Here is an 18,443-nt window from a genome sequence, read left to right on the forward strand (position 1 = left end):
ATTTTCCTGAGAAGACAGGAACACAATCATTTCCTGTTACTCCAACTTCTGCAATTACTTTGCGAGTAATTGCAAAACTTGATGACTAGAATGTTTTAGAATTTAATAAAGATACATGCTTTAATGGGTTTCTTTACTCAGCCATCATTTTTATAATTGAAATAAAAAAACCTTTATTCATCCTATAAGTTTTCTCATTTGATCATCCCTGATTAAGATGAATAAAACGCTCCCAAAGAAGCAATTCAGCATAAGCTGCCCACACACTTCTGAAGAAATGAATGAATGAAAAAAAAAATTAAAAAATAAAAAGATCAATCAGAAACTGGCAAGGAATCTGTGCTTGGACACCAACTGGAGTCTTGCATCCCTAAACTGCATCCTTAAGTGATTTCATCTGTCTACAAGGGTTTATTTATCACTTACTTTTGACAAGTTTCAGTCATCTTTGTCCATGCTGCTGCTTTTAACCTCCATTTAATCACGCATCTTTTAGAGGTTCTCAGACCTTTAATCTTGGTTGACTCACTATCTTTTAGCATTTGGCTTGACCAAAATGGATTTTATTTTTCTGCAGTCACGCTCTTCAGGTTTCCCTTTCTCTGTTACAGTGGTGAACATCACTGTCTCTTCTCATCCCCATGGCTCAAACACTCTGGTAAGGTCAGTTTTGACTGTTCTCTCCTCTGCTTGAGGATAATTGTCAAATATTGTTGGCTCTCCCCCCACTACAAATCTATTGCTTCCTTTTTAGTCAAATATTTGGACTTTTCTTCTGTATCTCTTTTCTCATCTTCTTGGGTCCTTCCTATGCTATTTTTTCCCTTTTTTTCCCCTTCAGAATGCTGCTGCCGAAACTGTTAATTACCTTTCTTTTCTTCCATAGATGCAGTGGAAATCATGATCATCTAAAACTTTGGGTATTTGATACTTAAATAACAGAGCATTGGAGATAAGCTGCAAAAATAAATCAAAGCAATAGTACCTCTTCCTACATTCTCTCAGATACTTTAGCACATGCACATCTTACTTTACCCCTTGGCAAATTTCTCTTCATTCTTCCTCTGACTGAGCCAAGCTGAGGTCCTGAATCTTTGGTGAGAATTCTTTAGGCACTGACATTGAAAATACTGGTATTTTCTGCAGATATGACACAAATAATTGAGACACCAGGCAGTATCACACTGAAATAAAGGATGAAGAAATAACTTGGAAGAAGAATGAAAAAAAAAAAAACCTCCAGCATGGCTGAAGCCACTTATTTGTATTCTGACAAACTTGGTAAAATTTTGATAGAGGATGCTGGCATTGACACAGGTTATTAATGAGCTCCATCAGGTTATTAATTCCTCATCTGCTTAGATCTCATCAATGTTCTCAAAAATCTGTGCGCACCTATTAAGATGAATTCAACAAGAAAGACATCTCAAGTTAGAAACATGTGGCACAGAAATTGTAATGGGCCAGGAATGCTTCTGTTATTCCTAATATTGCTTGTAAAATGGTAGTAGCAAAACCAGCGTGAATGGAAACAAATCTGGGTTTGTTTATGAAGCGTCTTGCCAAGAATGCCACATGGCACAGTAACACCGCTCTCTGACCTCTGCCTTACGCATCTTGGCCTCTCTGCAGCTCAAGCCCTCGATCCTGAGCCAGCATCCCACTAGGTAAAAACAACCTTTGCACGTTAAATGTGTGATCTCCGTGCTGCTCGGTCACACGGGCAGGGGACATTCACACATCGCTCCGCGCTGCCGGCGAGGGCAGGGACCCTTTCCCGCTGCGGTCCGGCCGGGCCTGGCGGGGTCAGGGATCCCGGGCCGGGCTCGCAGCACGGGGATCGCGGGCATCGCACCTGGAGCTGCCACAAACCCCTACGGCACACCTCTGCCAGAGGGAATCCCTGCGGGCTTCACCGGCCCAAGGCTCCCCGAGCCCGAAATGTCTCTGGGAAAGACATCTCCAAACTGTGCGTCTGAGATTCTACAGAGCCGTAACAAGGAGCAGGGAACTGCCGGTCCCGCCGCGCAGCCGCCACGGCCGGCGTGCGGAGCGCGCAGCACAAACCCCGAGGGACCAACTCTGCATTGCTCCAGGGTAAAAAAAAAAAGAAAAGAAAAGAAAAAAAAAAAGAAGCGCTCCTGACGCGGCGGGCGGGGCGGAGCGTCCGCAGGCCAATGCTGGGCGGCGGGACCGGACGAGAGGAGGAAGCGGCGGCGGCGGCGGGGCCGATGCGGGTGGCGGCGGAGCCGGGGGCGCGCCCGGGCGCGGCGGCAGCCGCAGCCACAGCCAGAGCGGGCAGCGGCACCTGGCTGCTGCCGCTGGCGGCGGTGCTGGCGCTGCTGCTGGCGCTGGTGGTGCGGCAGCTGCTGAAGCAGCGGCGGCCGCCCGGCTTCCCGCCCGGCCCCGCGGGGCTGCCGCTGCTCGGTAACATCCCCGCGCTGGGCGCCGAGCAGCCGCACGTCTACCTGCGGCGGCAGAGCCAGATCCACGGGCAGGTACCGCCGCCCCGGGGCCCGCGGGAGCGGGGAGGGCCGGCCCGGGCGCGGGGAAGCCGGGGAGCTGCCCCGGCACGGCGGATGCGGCGGGCGGAGCGCCCCGCCGGGAGCGAGAGCGCAGGGCTCTGGCAGAAGCGTGCCTGGAAGTACCTCCAGCGCGATATTTGAGATACTTATAGCCCTTCAGCCTAACTATTTAAAAACCAGTCTTTTTCTTTCCCCCCCCCTTTTTTACTTTCTTCTATATCGGGCGTTTCTTTCCATCAGCCAATTTTAAGCAGCCAATCTCCTTTTACGAGATTTGTTAAAGTTAACTCCCAACTAGATCTAACACGTGTTTTGGCAATTAAAACAAAAAAAAGTAAACGTTCTTCAAGCAAAGTACTGGGACAAGTAGAATGGAAATAGGAAGGAAATGTGCTGTCGAAGAAAGCAAGCTTTCTACTTGCCTGGAATGCTGTACGGAGTTTCAGTCATCTGCTCTCAGAAAGAATCCTGCAGAATTTGAGGGAAACAGCATATTAGGATTTGGGGGTCTCAGAAAAATACGATCAAAGGGTGTTTTGGTTTTTTTTTAAATCATGTATGCCATAGGAATAAAGATCAATAGGTTAGACCAAAGCATTCAAAACTCACAGATGGTTTGCAGAAATATACCAGGAGTGTCTTCTTGACACATAAAAAAGAAGAGCCGTTATAACAGTGAAAGTACCAAAATAGACTCATAGAATCATTTAGGTTGGAAAAGGCCCTTAAGATCATCGAGTCCAACTGTTAACCCAGCATTGCCAAGTCTGCCACTAAACCATGTCCCCAAATGCCACATCTACACAGCTTTTAAATGCCCCCAGGGATGACAATTCCACCACTTCCCTGGGCAGCCTTTTCCAATGCCTGGCAACCCTTTGGGTGACAACCCAGTTGTCACAGAATGTATAATTAGGCTAACATAATTTCATATTGTGGAGGTCACCAGCTTTGACATGGAGAAAAATCTAAATATTTGTAACGGTAAAAATACAGATTTCTAACACCGAGAGAAAGTATGGAAAGGGATCTAAGGATTCAATCTTAAGTTTAGGCTCAGTTTTAATTTTTAAAATGTAGATTCAGATTTAAATTTTTTTTATTCTCTATGTGCCTTCTGCAGGCTGTATTGTACCTTTCTCCAAAGCACCTTGTGCTAACCACTTGTGGAAAAGGAAGCTGGGCCTAGCTGGGCTCTGCTCTCAGTTCTTGGCTGTCGCCTTGGCTCTCACTCCTCTCTAGGGACTACACAAAGGTGTCCCCAGTCCTTAATTTGGAGGGCTGGTTTCTTTAGGTGCACAGCAAAGCACAGAATGTAGTGTGGGCTAATTCATTTTATCTTTTAACAAAGCAAAGGAGCTTACCACAGACTCCTGTGTAATGCCACAGCTGTCCCACCTCTGGCCACCTGTGTGCCCTGCTGAAGGTTATCCAACTCTGCGTTTCCCATTGACGTTTAGCGTTGTTTCACTTTTTCATTCCTTGTTCCAGATTGGGGTGTAATAGCATTTGACACTTTTTATTCCTTTTTTTTACCCCCCCAAAGATCTTCAGCCTTGACCTCGGGGGAATATCTGCCGTTGTGCTGAATGGCTACGATGCAGTGAAGGAATGCCTTGTCCATCAAAGTGAAATTTTTGCAGACAGGCCATCTCTTCCCTTGTTCAAGAAGCTGACAAACATGGGAGGTGAGTGCTAATGTCTTTTGTATTAAAATGTAACTTTTGTCCCATAGATGACATGAAGCATCTGCTTTAGCCATTTTCTCTACTTGATGTCCTTTCATAAAATACTTGATGCTTCTTTAAAGAAATTATTTGGGAAGGAATGTCACTCAGATTATGACTATATGACTATTTAGTCATATGGACTATGCTCCATAGCAAGACATCCAAAATATTTTGTCTCATGTTTGGTCTTGTTGAATAATTTTATTATCTTATGGGGGAAGAAAAATAAAGCATTGCATAAAATACTGTGTCAAAATATTTTTTCAGGCTTACTGAACAGTAAATATGGCAGAGGATGGACAGAACACCGCAAATTAGCTGTAAATACCTTTCGAGTTTTTGGATATGGTCAAAAGTCCTTTGAACACAAAATTTCAGAAGAATCTCTGTTTTTTCTTGATGCCATTGATACATACAAAGGCAGACCCCTTGACCTTAAGCACTTGATAACAAATGCTGTTTCAAACATTACTAATTTGATTATTTTTGGAGAACGTTTCACATACGAAGATACAGAATTTCAGCACATGATTGAGATTTTTAGTGAAAACATTGAATTAGCTGCTAGTGCTTCTGTATTTTTATATAATGCTTTTCCTTGGATTGGTATCTTGCCATTTGGGAAACACCAGCAGCTGTTCAAAAATGCAGCTGAAGTCTATGACTTTCTTCATGAGCTTATTGAACGTGTCTCTGAAAATAGGAAGCCTCAGTCACCTCGACATTTCGTAGATGCATATTTAGATGAGATGGATTGCAATGGAAATGACCCAGAATCTACATATTCAAGAGAAAATTTAATTTTCTCCGTTGGAGAACTCATCATAGCTGGGACAGAAACCACAACAAATGTTTTAAGATGGGCAGTGTTATTTATGGCTCTTTATCCAAACATTCAAGGTAAGAATTCTGACATTTTGAGGAACTGATTCATTTTCCTATTGCAAATTTAAAATACTTTTTCAAAGGGGTGTATTGATCCATAATCACCACCAAAAAAAAAACTTTGTGTATATTATTCTAATGTGTCATTTACTAAATATACTATGGACAGAGGTGGAAAGCTTGTTTTAAATGCAGACAAAGAGGATATCAAAAGTCAAGTGTCATGATAAAATTTTAACATATTATTTTGTGAAGACATTTTTATGAAAGCTTTGAAGCTTTTTTATGAAATACTTATAAGTATTTCTAATATATTTAGGTTTAGCATTGTGATGCATGATCTGTTGTTGGCAGATACACTAATCTATGTAGTTAATAAATAATAAGAAAATGTAATTAAATATGAAAGTAATAAACTAAATTAAAAATGTACAGGTGTCAGCAAAAATGTAAATCAGGTTGTGGTAACAATTTAGGTACAATTCTTTTTATCTTACGTTCCCCAGTTTACAAGAGATTTACATATGATAGACAGGAATACTCACACTTTTGGAAGAACAGAAATGGCATTTAAAAATAAAAAGATGTGTTACAGCCATTGTGAAGTAAGACAGCAATAGCTGTCTGGGTGTTAGCCCACACACTGTGAGGAGAAGTTTGGATTCCAGAAGTGAACAGTTACATTTCTGGTTTCACTGCCTCCACTTCATTTTTCCTGCCAAACCCTTAGCAGTGCTTGGTACAGCTGGGGCTTCCAGGATTTGGAGGAAGAGAGGCCCAGATAACTTGGAAAGTTACTGCTGGTACTTAGACCAAAAAATATTACTCTAATATCAATTTCACCGTTGTTTCAGAATGGGGATAACAGCACTAACCATGGATAGGAATATAGAGTCTAAATTTAAAAGCCTGTAAGCTACTGGTTTTTGTATAAGGTTTTCATGTTTCAGTATCCTTTTAAAATATATGTATATACACAAATACTTAAGCTGAAATTAAAATGTAAAGGCTATTACAAAATAAACCTCAGCTTTTATTCCTAACAGGACAAGTTCAGAAAGAAATTGATCTTGTCATTGGCCCAAACAAAATGCCCACCTTGGAAGAGAAGTGCAAGATGCCCTACACAGAGGCTGTTCTGCACGAGGTGCTGAGGTTCTGTAACATAGTCCCGCTGGGGATTTTCCATGCAACTTCCAAAGACACTGTTGTGCGTGGGTACACCATTCCTGGAGGCACCACAGTCATTACCAACCTCTACTCTGTTCACTTTGATGAAAAATACTGGAGCAATCCAGAAGTGTTCTTTCCTGAGAGGTTTTTGGACAGTAATGGGCAGTTTGTCAGGAAAGATGCCTTTATTCCTTTTTCCCTAGGTAAGAGCAATTCCTTCCACTGTTCCTTTTCACAAATCCAGGGATGTGTAAAGTGTAAGGGGTGGCAATAAATGGACAGAATGATATCCTCAGTTCTGATTTAAAGACATCCAATGTAATTCAATTTAAAGATATTCAATATAATGCGCTCTGGAGATAACAAATTGTAGCATAAAGTTTTTTATGTAGATAGCTCAGTTTTAAATATAAACTAAGAAAAATCCTCCTTACAAAGTTCTAATAATTGCCAGTAAATAATGACTGGCAGTAGATGTAATTAAGAAAATAGTAGAGGGAAAAGGCTAAAATTCACAATGTCATTTTTTAAAGCATTTTCCATCTAGATTGGCACTTAAAGACCAGCTACAGTAACAAGTGTATCTAAATCAATTTGAGAAAATTGGTTTCAATGGCATTTGTGAGCAACAAATTCTCTAAAATCAGATTCTTAGTGTAAATACCACCTGTCTTACAAAATACTACCACCACGTTCACACAGCTCTCCTAGAACACAGAAATGACCATTCCTATTCATCTTAAAGGCAAACTGTGACTGAAGGTATCTTAAACATTTTTGAAACCTTTTTTTCAATTCAGGAAGAAGACATTGCCTTGGAGAACAGCTGGCTCGAATGGAAATGTTCATTTTCTTCACCTCCTTGCTACAACGATTTCACCTGCATTTCCCTCATGGAGTGATCCCAGAGCTGAAGCCCAGGCTGGGGATGACCCTGCAGCCACAGCCGTACCTGGTCTGCGCCGAGAGGCGGTGAAGGGAGGGCTGGGCTGGGCAGGGGCAGCACAGTGCTCCAAGCTGCAGCTCAGGATCCACTCTGCCTTCTATTCCTCAACGTGTTCAAGCCAGAATAACAAAAATTTAAAGGACTGAAACTTTTTTTAAACTTGGTTTTCACAGAAAAAAAAACTGAACCAAAGGTGTGGAACACATCCTGATGTTTTCACTCCAAAAGACTGTGTTGACTCTAACTTCTCATACAGTTGTAAAATATTTAATTACTTAGCAAGCCATTTTACTTTGAGAGGGTATTTTCATAAGCATGGAGGATATGGTTCAAAATGTTTATGTTTGAATTCATCCATGGAAATATAATTTACATTATTCCAGCTAAGCCATTCTTTATAATTATCCATTAAATTTTCATAGCTAAAAGGGACGTTAAAAAGGTATCTATTTAAATATCTGTAACCAAGAATAAACTATATTTTCCAGCCTTGAAAAACACAACTGTGTCTTAAAGCATTTTATCCTTCTTTTTCCTTGCCCTATCATCCCACTTGGTCATAATTTTCTAGTGAATCAGATAACCATGATTCACTTTTAGGACCTTTTATGGCTTGCTTCTCACTTAGCATCATACACAAAGTGTTCAGTTATTGCCATACTCCTGAGAATCACAGGGCTTTTTGTCTCCAGTATTTTGCATTTCCAGACCCCTGTCCTCCACTGCCTCCCAATACAAAGTACTATGTAATGATTAATCTCTGCTTAAATAGTCTGAAAAAGCCAGTATTTGTGTTACCAGAGTCACATGCAACTATACTATGAGTAAAGAAAATAAACTGCTCACCCTTCTCAGCAGAGGAGAGACCTTCTGGGGAGGGCAAGTGCAATAGGATGGCGAGAAACAGATTTTAAATGAATTTTAAGCACAAATTTTAGGTGTAAGGGCTACACTTGACTTCGGCCAGCTTCATTACTTACTCTTGCCAGCTTTTGCTTTGTGGTTATTGTAGATAAAGATTTCTGTCTGCAGACCTTGCAGGAGCAGCTGAAACTCCAAACACAGAATTTAGTCCCCTCTGTGTGGGGAGAGAGGGCCTCAGGACAGGGTTCAGAAAAAAACAAGCAAGCAGCTATTGAAAGCCAGTGCTGAGTGTGTGACCTGGCTTTTTACACAGATAGTGCTGCAACTTGGAGCTGCAGGAAGGCTGAAAGGCAGGAATTGGTGTTTGCCTGCTGACCTGATGTTTGCAGCTTATACTGAGGAGAAATACTTCCTCTCTTTTGAAAGAGCAAAAGAGAAAAAGCAAAGAGAGCTAATGCCAGCCCACTCACATAACAGCCTGTTGACTTCAGGTGCAGCAGGTCCAGATTATTTTACCCACTGAGAGCAGCTCAAACACAAGTTCCTCTGAAGAGGCTGGGCAGGCTGCTCCACTTCCTGAAAAAGTGCCTTTTGTAGAGAAGATTTAAAACTCAAAAAAGAGAGGAAGGAGGCAGACCTGATAGCTGTGCATTGGGCACACCGTGAAAACTGAATAAACCACTCCTAATGCATTGGCAAGCAGTGGGGTTAGAAATCATGATCAAGGGTTTTCTGGATACCAAGTAGATGTTGTGTGCCTGTGGAATGCCTGAGGAGAAATTGTGGAATCCACTGAATTTAGGTGCCTTCAGCATGAAGCAGCCCTGAGGAGTTCAGCTCTAGTTTTGGACTCAAGGCAGTTCTTCCTGTTCCCAGCCCTGTGCTCTCAGATCAGACAGCCAGAGTTTGTTTAGTACCTAGTCCTGCTTTCTGGGTGGCAAGAACTCCAGGCCATCCTTGTTACAAAATGGCTCAAATAATGCTAATTGAAGTGGGGGGGAGGATTAAAAACCATCAAAAACCAGTTCTTGCAGGGACCCATGCTCAAAATGCAGCTGACCAGTTATTATTCCCTTTTGCTGAGGTATTTTGAGATCTAACTCCTGGCTAGTCTTTAATCCATTTAATGAGAACCATATTGATTTTATGTCACTCTGGTTTCTAAATCAAAATGCCTTATAAAAGCCTCAGAATATCAATCCAAACTTTTACCATTATCTGCCAACTTATGGTCTCATTTAAGCAATCAAATACGTTTGACAAACTGTCTTTTCTCTAAATCTGTATCAGTATTAGTCATATTTACATGTTTCATTCTCTATCAACTTTTTTATTATTTTCCCTCTGACTTAGAATTATCCTAGTGATCCAATTTAAGAATTCGAAATACAGACATAATAGTAGTTTTTTCTAGTCCTCCAAAATTCCTTCCCTGTATCAACATTGATTACAGTAGCCAGCCAGATGTTCAGAATTTCCTGGTGGGATGTTCAGATAATTCCAGCTGAAATATCTAGGATAGATAGCAGCTGGCTGCTATTTAACATTGTTTTGGTTTAAAGGTTGATATATTAACCAGTGTATCTTCATAACACTGCTGCAAGAGCTGCAGTCAGAACAACCATCATGTCTGAAATCCTCCTTTCCAAATCTCTGCCCTCACATTTAAGTTTTTGGTTTGTTTTTGGCCATGTCAGCATCCCCAGAGACTGAAAAGGGAACACTACAAGCATGTCATATATGACACTAAAAAAAAGCTGAAGAAAAATCTCATTTATTAGCACTTAATTTCCTGAACTTCCAGCAGTTTCAGTGGTACTGATGAACACATCCTTAGGTTCATTAATTAATTAATTAATTCAGAAATTAACTATACAAAGGAAGATTTCATAAAAGTTCAAGGAACATTACTGCTTCTCTGAAAGTAAATAGTATAAACTTACTGTGATTTATTTTTATATGTATCCAGAATGTGTTTAGCCTGAATTGAGCTTCAGGGTTTGTGCAAGCACTAGAGTAGATGAGGCAGATTATGTTGTCATGAAGAGAGCAAGTTCATGAGAAAAATAGCAAGCTCAGAGAAAAACACAGTAAAAAATAGTGAAATCCCTTTGAGAAATGAGTGAAAATTAGACTGTGCAAATTTCATAATAATGCATTGGATATGAAAACATAAAGATTCGGGATAAACAAGGGGGGGGGGAATCATAATGGGGATGATGCCAGATCAGAATTTGTCTTTGTTTGAGAGAGATGAACTGATGAAAACACAAGATAACATGGCCAAGATCAGAGGATCAGTAAAAATTTGAAAAGAATTCAATATTCCCAGTATAAATTGTTCTCTGAAGGTACACACAGAAGGTTGGTATGTGTTTTCATACCAATAAGTTTTCCCAGGCTTTTTTTGGCACTGGGCCTGATAATTCAAACCCTCTGTCTAATCAAGATTATATTAAACTACAGCTCTGGAAATCTTCTGCCTTCTTCTGTCCTTTCACAACAATGTAAATTGGGCATCAGCAGATTCTCCCCATTCTAGATTATCCTTTCAGGCATTTTTGAAAGCTGTCAACTCTGTCCATGTCATTGGAATTAGGCAGAACCCACATTCAGAGTGGTTATTCCTTAGGAAGACTGCCAGGCTTCAGGAGATGCTACATTTGTTACATTCTTCCGAATAAGTAACATCCCAAATAGATTAAACCCATTAAAATAATGGGAGCACATCAGGAATGTGCAATCTAATCCAATATCTTGCTATTACTGCAGCAGATGGCTGCTTGCCAAAAATTTTACATGTGATGTAGACTGGCCTATAGCAATATTCCAGGAAACAGAATAAAGTTACTGTTTATTCTGCTGTTGTTTTCAAGTGATGACTTCCTTTTCTACACTCATGTCAAAAAAAAGGAAATATTTTTAATTTATGTAAACTACAATTTATGAGAAGCATGAAAAAAATATTATGTACTAAAAAGATTTTTACATTACAGTTAATTTGTTCAGATGCTTATCCACATCAGGCCCTTCAGCATCCAGACAACAGGATGCTCATCCACGTCTCATGGACACTTATACCCTCACCAAAACAAGGAGATAAAGGATGCCTCATTGTTCAGTTCCCTTGCTCATACAGGTAATACAGGTTCAGCTTCATACCAGCAAAGAATGAAAGTTAGGGAACAGAATCAAAGTTAGGGAACAGAATCACTATGGATAAAACATCTGAAAGAATTCCAGTTATTCTTAGGTAATCAATTTTCCTTTCTCCAGAGGCATCCTCATTTAAGGAGTCAAAATACCCCTTTTGCTCTCTTCAATTTTAATAATAATAATAATAATAATAATAATAATAATAATAATAATAATAATAATAATAGTAGTAGTAGTAGCAGTAGTAGTAGTAGTAGTAGTAGTAGTAGTAGCAGTAGTTGTGCTGAACATGCACCACAGCAGAATAAGCCTAATTTTTCCAGGAAAAACATTGGTACTTACAACCCCTCTTTATCTGATATAGATTAGGAAGTTAATTTAATTTCTTTTTTTTTGGAAGCATAAAAGTTGCTTTATAAAGCCACTTAAGGGTATTTTCAGATCTTCTTCCATTTTATTTTGCATTCTGTAAAGACACACCATTTCTCTTTCAAGGAATGTACAGTCTAAACTGCCACACTACAGAGAGAAATGCAACATAGCTTAATATTGCATTTACTTCACCACAAATTGTAGGTGTAATCTATAAAATGCTGAAGCTCTTTCTGCCATAATGAACTTCATGATTATATAGAGACAGTAAGAATAATTCATTGTTGATGGGAATAAAATTTAGTGCTAACAGCTAAAATTTGTCTCAAGTCCCTACTCACTGATACTAATTCTTTTGCTAAATATATGAATTACATCATCTTCTGAAGCATCCAACACCTCCCACTGTCTCAAGTATGCACTTTCTTAAGATCTAGAAAGGCCCACATAGCTTGAAAAATATTTTAAATACAATTAGCTTGAGCAAACTAACTTAAGACAATCATATTTTTAAAAAACTTTTTGGCTACTGCCTCTCCATTTATTCACCATCTGACAATTAGACAGATTCTTATCTCTGGCTAAGGTTCAAATCTCGTCTATTTTTTCAGAAGGGTTCTAGCTCTCTCAACAAATAAAAAGACTCTTTCTGGTGGGAGATGAATTATGGGTGAATTAATTTATTTATTTAAAATAAATATTTATTATTTATTTATTCAAAATAAAAAGCTTTTAATATTTACAGAAATAAAGGAGTTGATGCCTCCAGTTCTTGCTGTTTGAATGTTATTGTTTCTATAACTGTGCACATTTTCTTCTTGGTATTTAAAGTTTTCATATCAGACTACTACTCTAGTCCTAGTGTTTAAAAAATAGGTTCAGAAAGGATCTCAGTAAGTTCTGAAGTTCACTCATCTGGTCCACTAACAGTTTTACTAAAAGCTGTTTTTCAGACTTTTTTTTTTTTGCAGACACTTTCTTAATAGCCCAAGACAATCTATTTCAGTGAGTCAGAGCCCTCTCAATCCTTAGACAATCAGTCATGTTTGAGCCTTGCCACCTAAAGGTGTTACTTCTTGTCCTAAACACTATAAACACTGAAAGCATTATTCTGATTACTCTTTGAAACAGTCTCATAAGGTAACCTTAGAATATCTCACTCGAGTCTCATTTTCTCTAGACTAGGAAAAAATCTTTTTAATTCATTTTATCTTTCTCCTTCTCTTCAGGCCACATCATCAGCCCCAGTGGTCTGTACCATAATTCTGTAAATCTGTCTAAAGGACAGGTGTTTTTCCTGGGGTGTGGTATCTGAAATAAAAACAGTATTTTGGTAGTGACTTAGTTATGATGAATTGAATTAAATTACTACAAACCCATTCTCAAAGACAGAGTGCCTTACTTATCCCCTTTTTTTACTGAAAGAAAGCTTAGTTAATATGAGTCAGATAAACTGGCAGTACTACAGATTAATAAATTCTACTAGGATGAATGTCATGGAAAAAGAAAGGGCATGCTAAGCCTATTTGAATGACTATATATAGGAGCAAGTTTTCACATCTGACTGGCACAGGGGACAGAATCTGCACTCTGCTTCTTATGTGCATTAATTAATGTCAACCCCATCCTCAGTATTTTTGGTATGATATCTGCATTTTAGGCTAAGCATTACCTTTTGTTTTATATGCAATTAAAATGAAGATATTTTGATCTCACTCAAGGTGCAAAGGGTTCTGCTGATCCAGAGAGATGAGTCAGAAGTGACTCATCACCTGTTTTTTGGCAGGATGTTTAGAACATGGACAAATCACAAGGTGAATGGTAGGGATCATTTGAAACACCGTGGTCTCTCACCAGTACTTAAAGGCTGGTTTGGTTAAACATCACCTTTTGTTTTTCCTTCTGAAACCTCACAGATAAACCAGCATACAGAAGGTTTCACCTCACTAGAAGATTTTTACTCTATGAGATTCCACAGATGGCAACATTCTGCCAGGGAGCACAGCCTCTGTAGCAGAACCTACCACAGGCACCAGCAGCTACCTCCTGTGATCTCCTGAAGTCCAGAATCAGAAAATGACTCATGGTGTACAGATTCCAAAAGAAACCTTCCTGTCAAACATTTCTGGTTGTGTTGTGCCCTTTTTAAAGGGTGTCTGAAGTGTCACACAGAACCAAGTAAGTGTAAAGCCCTTACACACCTAAAGCCAAGTGCAATGGAATGTTTATCCTGTAGCAGCTTGGTCCATCAGCTTTCTTTCCTCTAAAAATGTGTTATTCCTTCTCATTAAGCAGAGAATAAATAAACCGATTGCTTATAGTTTTTTTAAACTAAGATCAGATAGAGAGCAGTTAAAAATTGTGTTCTTTTGTCAGCTTCATTCCTGAGAATCCACAGTATAATTTTATAGCAAGTTAAAGACTTCAGAAGATATTGCAAAGTAATTCCTCATTGGAAAAGTGAAAGTAATTCATTACCTCATTTGCCTTAACATAGACATGACTGAAGCAGCACATTGTCCAGAACACAATTCTGAAGAGAGCTGAAAAAAAGCAAAATAAATACTGTCTTGATCATACTTCTTGTACCTCATTTAATCAACTTCATATATTTGTTTTCGCTCTTTTAATCTTTATTGGCCACTGAAGGATCAACTTCCTAAAATTTCTATCACAGCTTAAGTTGTGATGGTTGCATCATTATTTCCATTACCATTTTCATTTCATTTCTAAACATCCAACTATTCTGACTTGATAAAGACATACTGTTTCTATAATATTCTTAACACAAACTGGCCTGAGACAATAAACAGTGTCTCCCTTCTGAGCATCTTTAGTATATTTGTGTCTGTGCCATCCTTACCTCTTCTTCCTAGTTCTCATCATCCAAGCCAATTCCATCCTTTTAGTCCAAAACATCTCTCAGGCTGGGATTCCTGCTCTCACACTCACCAGTGGATGAGACACAATTCTGCACATCTCAAATGGCTTTTTGGACAAAAGGGGAAGTGCTGCCATGTGAATGTCGGTGCCACAGAGAATCACAGGATGGGTCAGGCTGGGAGGGACCACAGGGGTCATCTGGTCCAACCCCTCTGCTCCAGCAGGGCCAGATGGTTCTGGAGTATCTCCAATGAGGGGGACCCCACACCCCCTACGGGCAATAACGCGCTCTGGATTACCTCAGATTCTGTCTGTGCTTTCAAAGGATCCAGAAGCCAAGATTCAACTACATCTACACCAGGAGCAAGCACCAAAGCTCAAACTTTGAGCTCCTGAATTCTGCTAACTCCTTTTGCTGATTCACCTGCCCCTGGTTGTGGTTAAAACTGGATGTAAATACCAAGAAATGGTTCTGTGCACAGAGCAAATGAAGTCTCACACAAACTTTGTTAGTCTGGACTTACCTTAAGCAACCCCAAACCATTCCTTTCATTTTGAACCTTACACTCACCTTTTAACTTTGTCATGGAGGAAGAACTCACAGGAAGGGGTTCCAAGTTATTCATTTTGACTGGTTTAGCACCTCCTTCACATCCAGAGGACTTCAGGAAGCACAGAGAAAATTTTGTCCTTATAGAAAACTTAGTAGGTCCTAGTTCTGTGTGTATGGATGCAAGTAATCCAACACACATTGGAAAAGAAAGCAACGAGAAGATGGGAGACTCAACCTAAACCTGAGAACATTGTACATAAAAGTTGTATTTCTGCATGGCATAAACTTCAATGTAGGCTAATTTGGTCCACTTCTTAGGGGGGGGGAAAGAAAAATAAATAAGAGGTAGTGTTGCATTAGAAAGTGTTTTAAATGTGCTCCTTTGTATGGATTTCAGAACTACTCAGCATCCCCTGGCAGCTGTGAATAACTGAAGTGTGATCACAGATTTAAGAGTGATATACCTTATATGGAGAGATGATATTTTGGACAACAGCTCAGTGAACATTCAGAGGACCCTCCATTACCATTTTGGAAAGATTTAAGACACCTTCAGTTACAGCCACATCCACTTCTGCAAACACTCCCTGAACCAGCCCTTGTTAATTTTTTTCCAGTCTTTTCCCTTTGCTCTTAGAGTAACAATTAGTCACATACTGTGCATACATTAAAAAAAAGGTACTTTAAAGCAGATTTAGAACACATTCATAATTAAATGTATCTTTGAAGCAATCTATTGTAAATATCTAATTGGAAATACATATTAGCATTACAGTTTATTAAACACTTGCTGCTTGTTACTGGATTTTAAAATTGCTTCAGTATTCCTAAAGAGTTTAAGAGAAACCTGAGATTAAAAAGTTGCTGGCAAAGATGTCACCCCATATTAGTCCTATCAATGCTCTAGCAAAACACAAAATCTTAATTTTTACCTTGTTATACTTTTGTTAATTTTTAAATAATGACACTTTAAGGGAAACTAAAAAATGGAAACTTGTAATGTAAAATAATAGAACAGAAACTTTAGACAAAATAATTAGTATCATTTGTCAGACAAAGCAAAATGATATTAGACAATACTAAAATGATATTTGATGTACACAAACACACTATTTAAACACAAAATGCTGAGAATACAGCATACTGAAAAAATCAGAATTTTTCTAGTCTTCACATTAACTGTAAGAATATATGACCAAAGAAATGTCAAATACCATGTGTATGATCAGTAAGTGCCAGCTTCAATAGTGCAACATTTTATTAATGACAGAAATATCTGGTTCAACACTGCTCATGTTACAAAAAAACTGCAGTGACAGTGATAATGGCAGCAAAGGGGAATTTGGCACTGAAGATATAGCAAAAGCACATTTCAGTGGTCTTTTAAGTGCATCAACAAAAGGCTTATTAGTGAAAAGAGCAAAAAGAAAAAAAAGCCCAAACCTTTCAGTTATTTAAACTGGCCAATGAAACAGGAGAAGGAAAATCTGTGTAAAATAGTGTAATACAGTTTACACAAGGTTATTTTTTTTTTCCAAGTCAATTAATGCAAACACAAATATGCTGAGACACATTTAGAAATAGCACACGTGCATTTGGGTTTTATTCAGTTCAACTACACAGCATTTAAAGGTTCAGTACTAAAAGGAGCACTTTTAAAACCGGGCTTATCTCTGGCTTGCTTACCTGTAGCCTAATTTTCAACTTTTTTGTTTGTTTACAAATTAGACCTACAATGGTAGTGTTTCTAAAAATACATTGGGGTGGAATGTGTAAGTTTGTTATTTTAAAACTCAACAATCTAAAATGCGGTACAGTACAGTGATTTTTATCTTGTATCAGGCTTTACACAAAGTTTCCACCTTCTGATTTCCATATGTGTATTTCAGGATGTACATCAAACTTAAAGGCAATAAAAGCTGTGTCTGTGATGGAAAAAATGTGTGGGGGAAGTTAAAATAGCCATTTTGCAACAGTAGTTTATGTCTTTTAAAAAAAATCTTTAATCCTCCTAAAGCTTTACATACAAAGAATAAATGAGATACGATCTTATTTCCTTAAAATTTAATATGGGAAATGGGTGCAAGATAAAAATCTATGATGTGGTTGACTTGTTTTTAAAGTGAACCTGAGTAAGGGCAGGAAATACAATATTACTTATAACTAAAAGAATAAAATTCCTTCATAATTTAAGTAGCTGAACAGGTTTTTAATGTACTACCACAAAACAGCAAGGCAACAGATGAGAATGGCCTTGTATTCAATGAATTATCATGAACATCCACTGCAAACCTGAATATTTTCTGCAAAAATAAAACATCAGATTATGCACAATAATAAAAAGCATCAGAAATAGATGCACCTGGATTTTCTTTCCTCTTTTTAAACCACAAATATCAGAATTCAGCACTTATGTCACAGTCCTTGAACAGTTGCTCTGAGATGACTACGTGAAGCACACTACTGCACTAAGTAGACACCCCACAACAGGCTTGCACTGCAGCAGTAACATAGTTTTCATGTAGGCACAGACTTTTTTTCTCATTCATGTTCAAAAACAACATGAAATAAGCAACTCAAGACAACATTAGGATTCATCCCGCGGTTCCTTGTTAGCGAAAAGTTCTTGCCACTTTGGTAATCAAAGTCACTGAATGTTTTTTAAAAACTGCAGGTACCTCAAGGAAAAGAAGAGTTCCATATTCAGCAAGGCAGCATTATATCAGGATATTTTATACCAACTAAGGCATAAAGAACTTTGCATCAGGGTATACAATACTCAATCTCTGAATAAAGTTCCGTATTCTGTGTGTGGCGAAAGTGCATAGGAGTGGGATTCCACCAGAGCAAAAAGAATCCTCTCACAGTATTAAGGCCTTTCGATTTTATGTGAGCTGTGTCATGAGCTGAAGTCAGCACAGTGGAAAAAACATAGGCTGTCATCACACTGGACACCACTGGAGCTCCCTTAGCACGTCTTCTCTTCTCCCAGCTGTCGTTCATCATCTTCATCAGCTTCCTCAATAACCTGAATGTCATCTGCTTGAGGTAAAGATGAGATTTCAGTCAGCAGTTTGGCTCCTTCTGTTTTGTTTTTCTCTTCCTCTTCGATCACTTTCTTCCATATTTTGTGATTTTCACTGAGGTGGTGTATTAGCTGGCAAAATATTCGTCTACCTTTTTTTCTTTGAGCTTCTGCAAAATTATAAGCATATTGGATTGTTGGACATTCTGAGTAATTGTATTTTACACATACAAAACCAATGGCACATTGCAAGCAAGATGTAAATTTCAGCAAGGCACGTGGGTGATTATTCTGAATATTTCAACAATGGCATGGCAAAGGATATCAAAAA

General features: G+C 38.9%; 2 protein-coding genes across 2 annotated transcripts in view; one reads left to right on the forward strand and one right to left on the reverse strand.

The window, feature by feature from the left end:
- Nucleotides 1-1,921: 1,921 nt before the first annotated feature.
- On the forward strand, nucleotides 1,922-7,289 carry CYP2R1 (cytochrome P450 family 2 subfamily R member 1; the record flags this gene model as incomplete). The annotated part of the gene is made up of 5 exons (XM_084207201.1): nucleotides 1,922-2,498; nucleotides 4,072-4,213; nucleotides 4,523-5,155; nucleotides 6,187-6,516; nucleotides 7,114-7,289. The coding sequence occupies exons 1-5, from the start codon at nucleotides 2,178-2,180 to the stop codon at nucleotides 7,287-7,289; spliced, it is 1,602 nt and encodes a 533-aa protein (XP_084063327.1). The 5' UTR covers nucleotides 1,922-2,177.
- A 9,041-nt stretch (nucleotides 7,290-16,330) lies between these two features.
- PDE3B (phosphodiesterase 3B) overlaps nucleotides 16,331-18,443 on the reverse strand; it is an 82,495-nt gene continuing 80,382 nt past the window's right edge. Inside the window, exon 16 of the mRNA XM_084208164.1 lies at nucleotides 16,331-18,282. Within this exon, the coding sequence (XP_084064290.1) occupies nucleotides 18,056-18,282 (227 nt within the window). The 3' untranslated portion in view covers nucleotides 16,331-18,055. The remainder of the gene's footprint in view (nucleotides 18,283-18,443) is intronic.

Source organism: Fringilla coelebs, assembly GCF_963513975.1.
Source record: "Fringilla coelebs genome assembly, chromosome: 6".
NCBI classification, from domain to species: domain Eukaryota; kingdom Metazoa; phylum Chordata; class Aves; order Passeriformes; family Fringillidae; genus Fringilla; species Fringilla coelebs.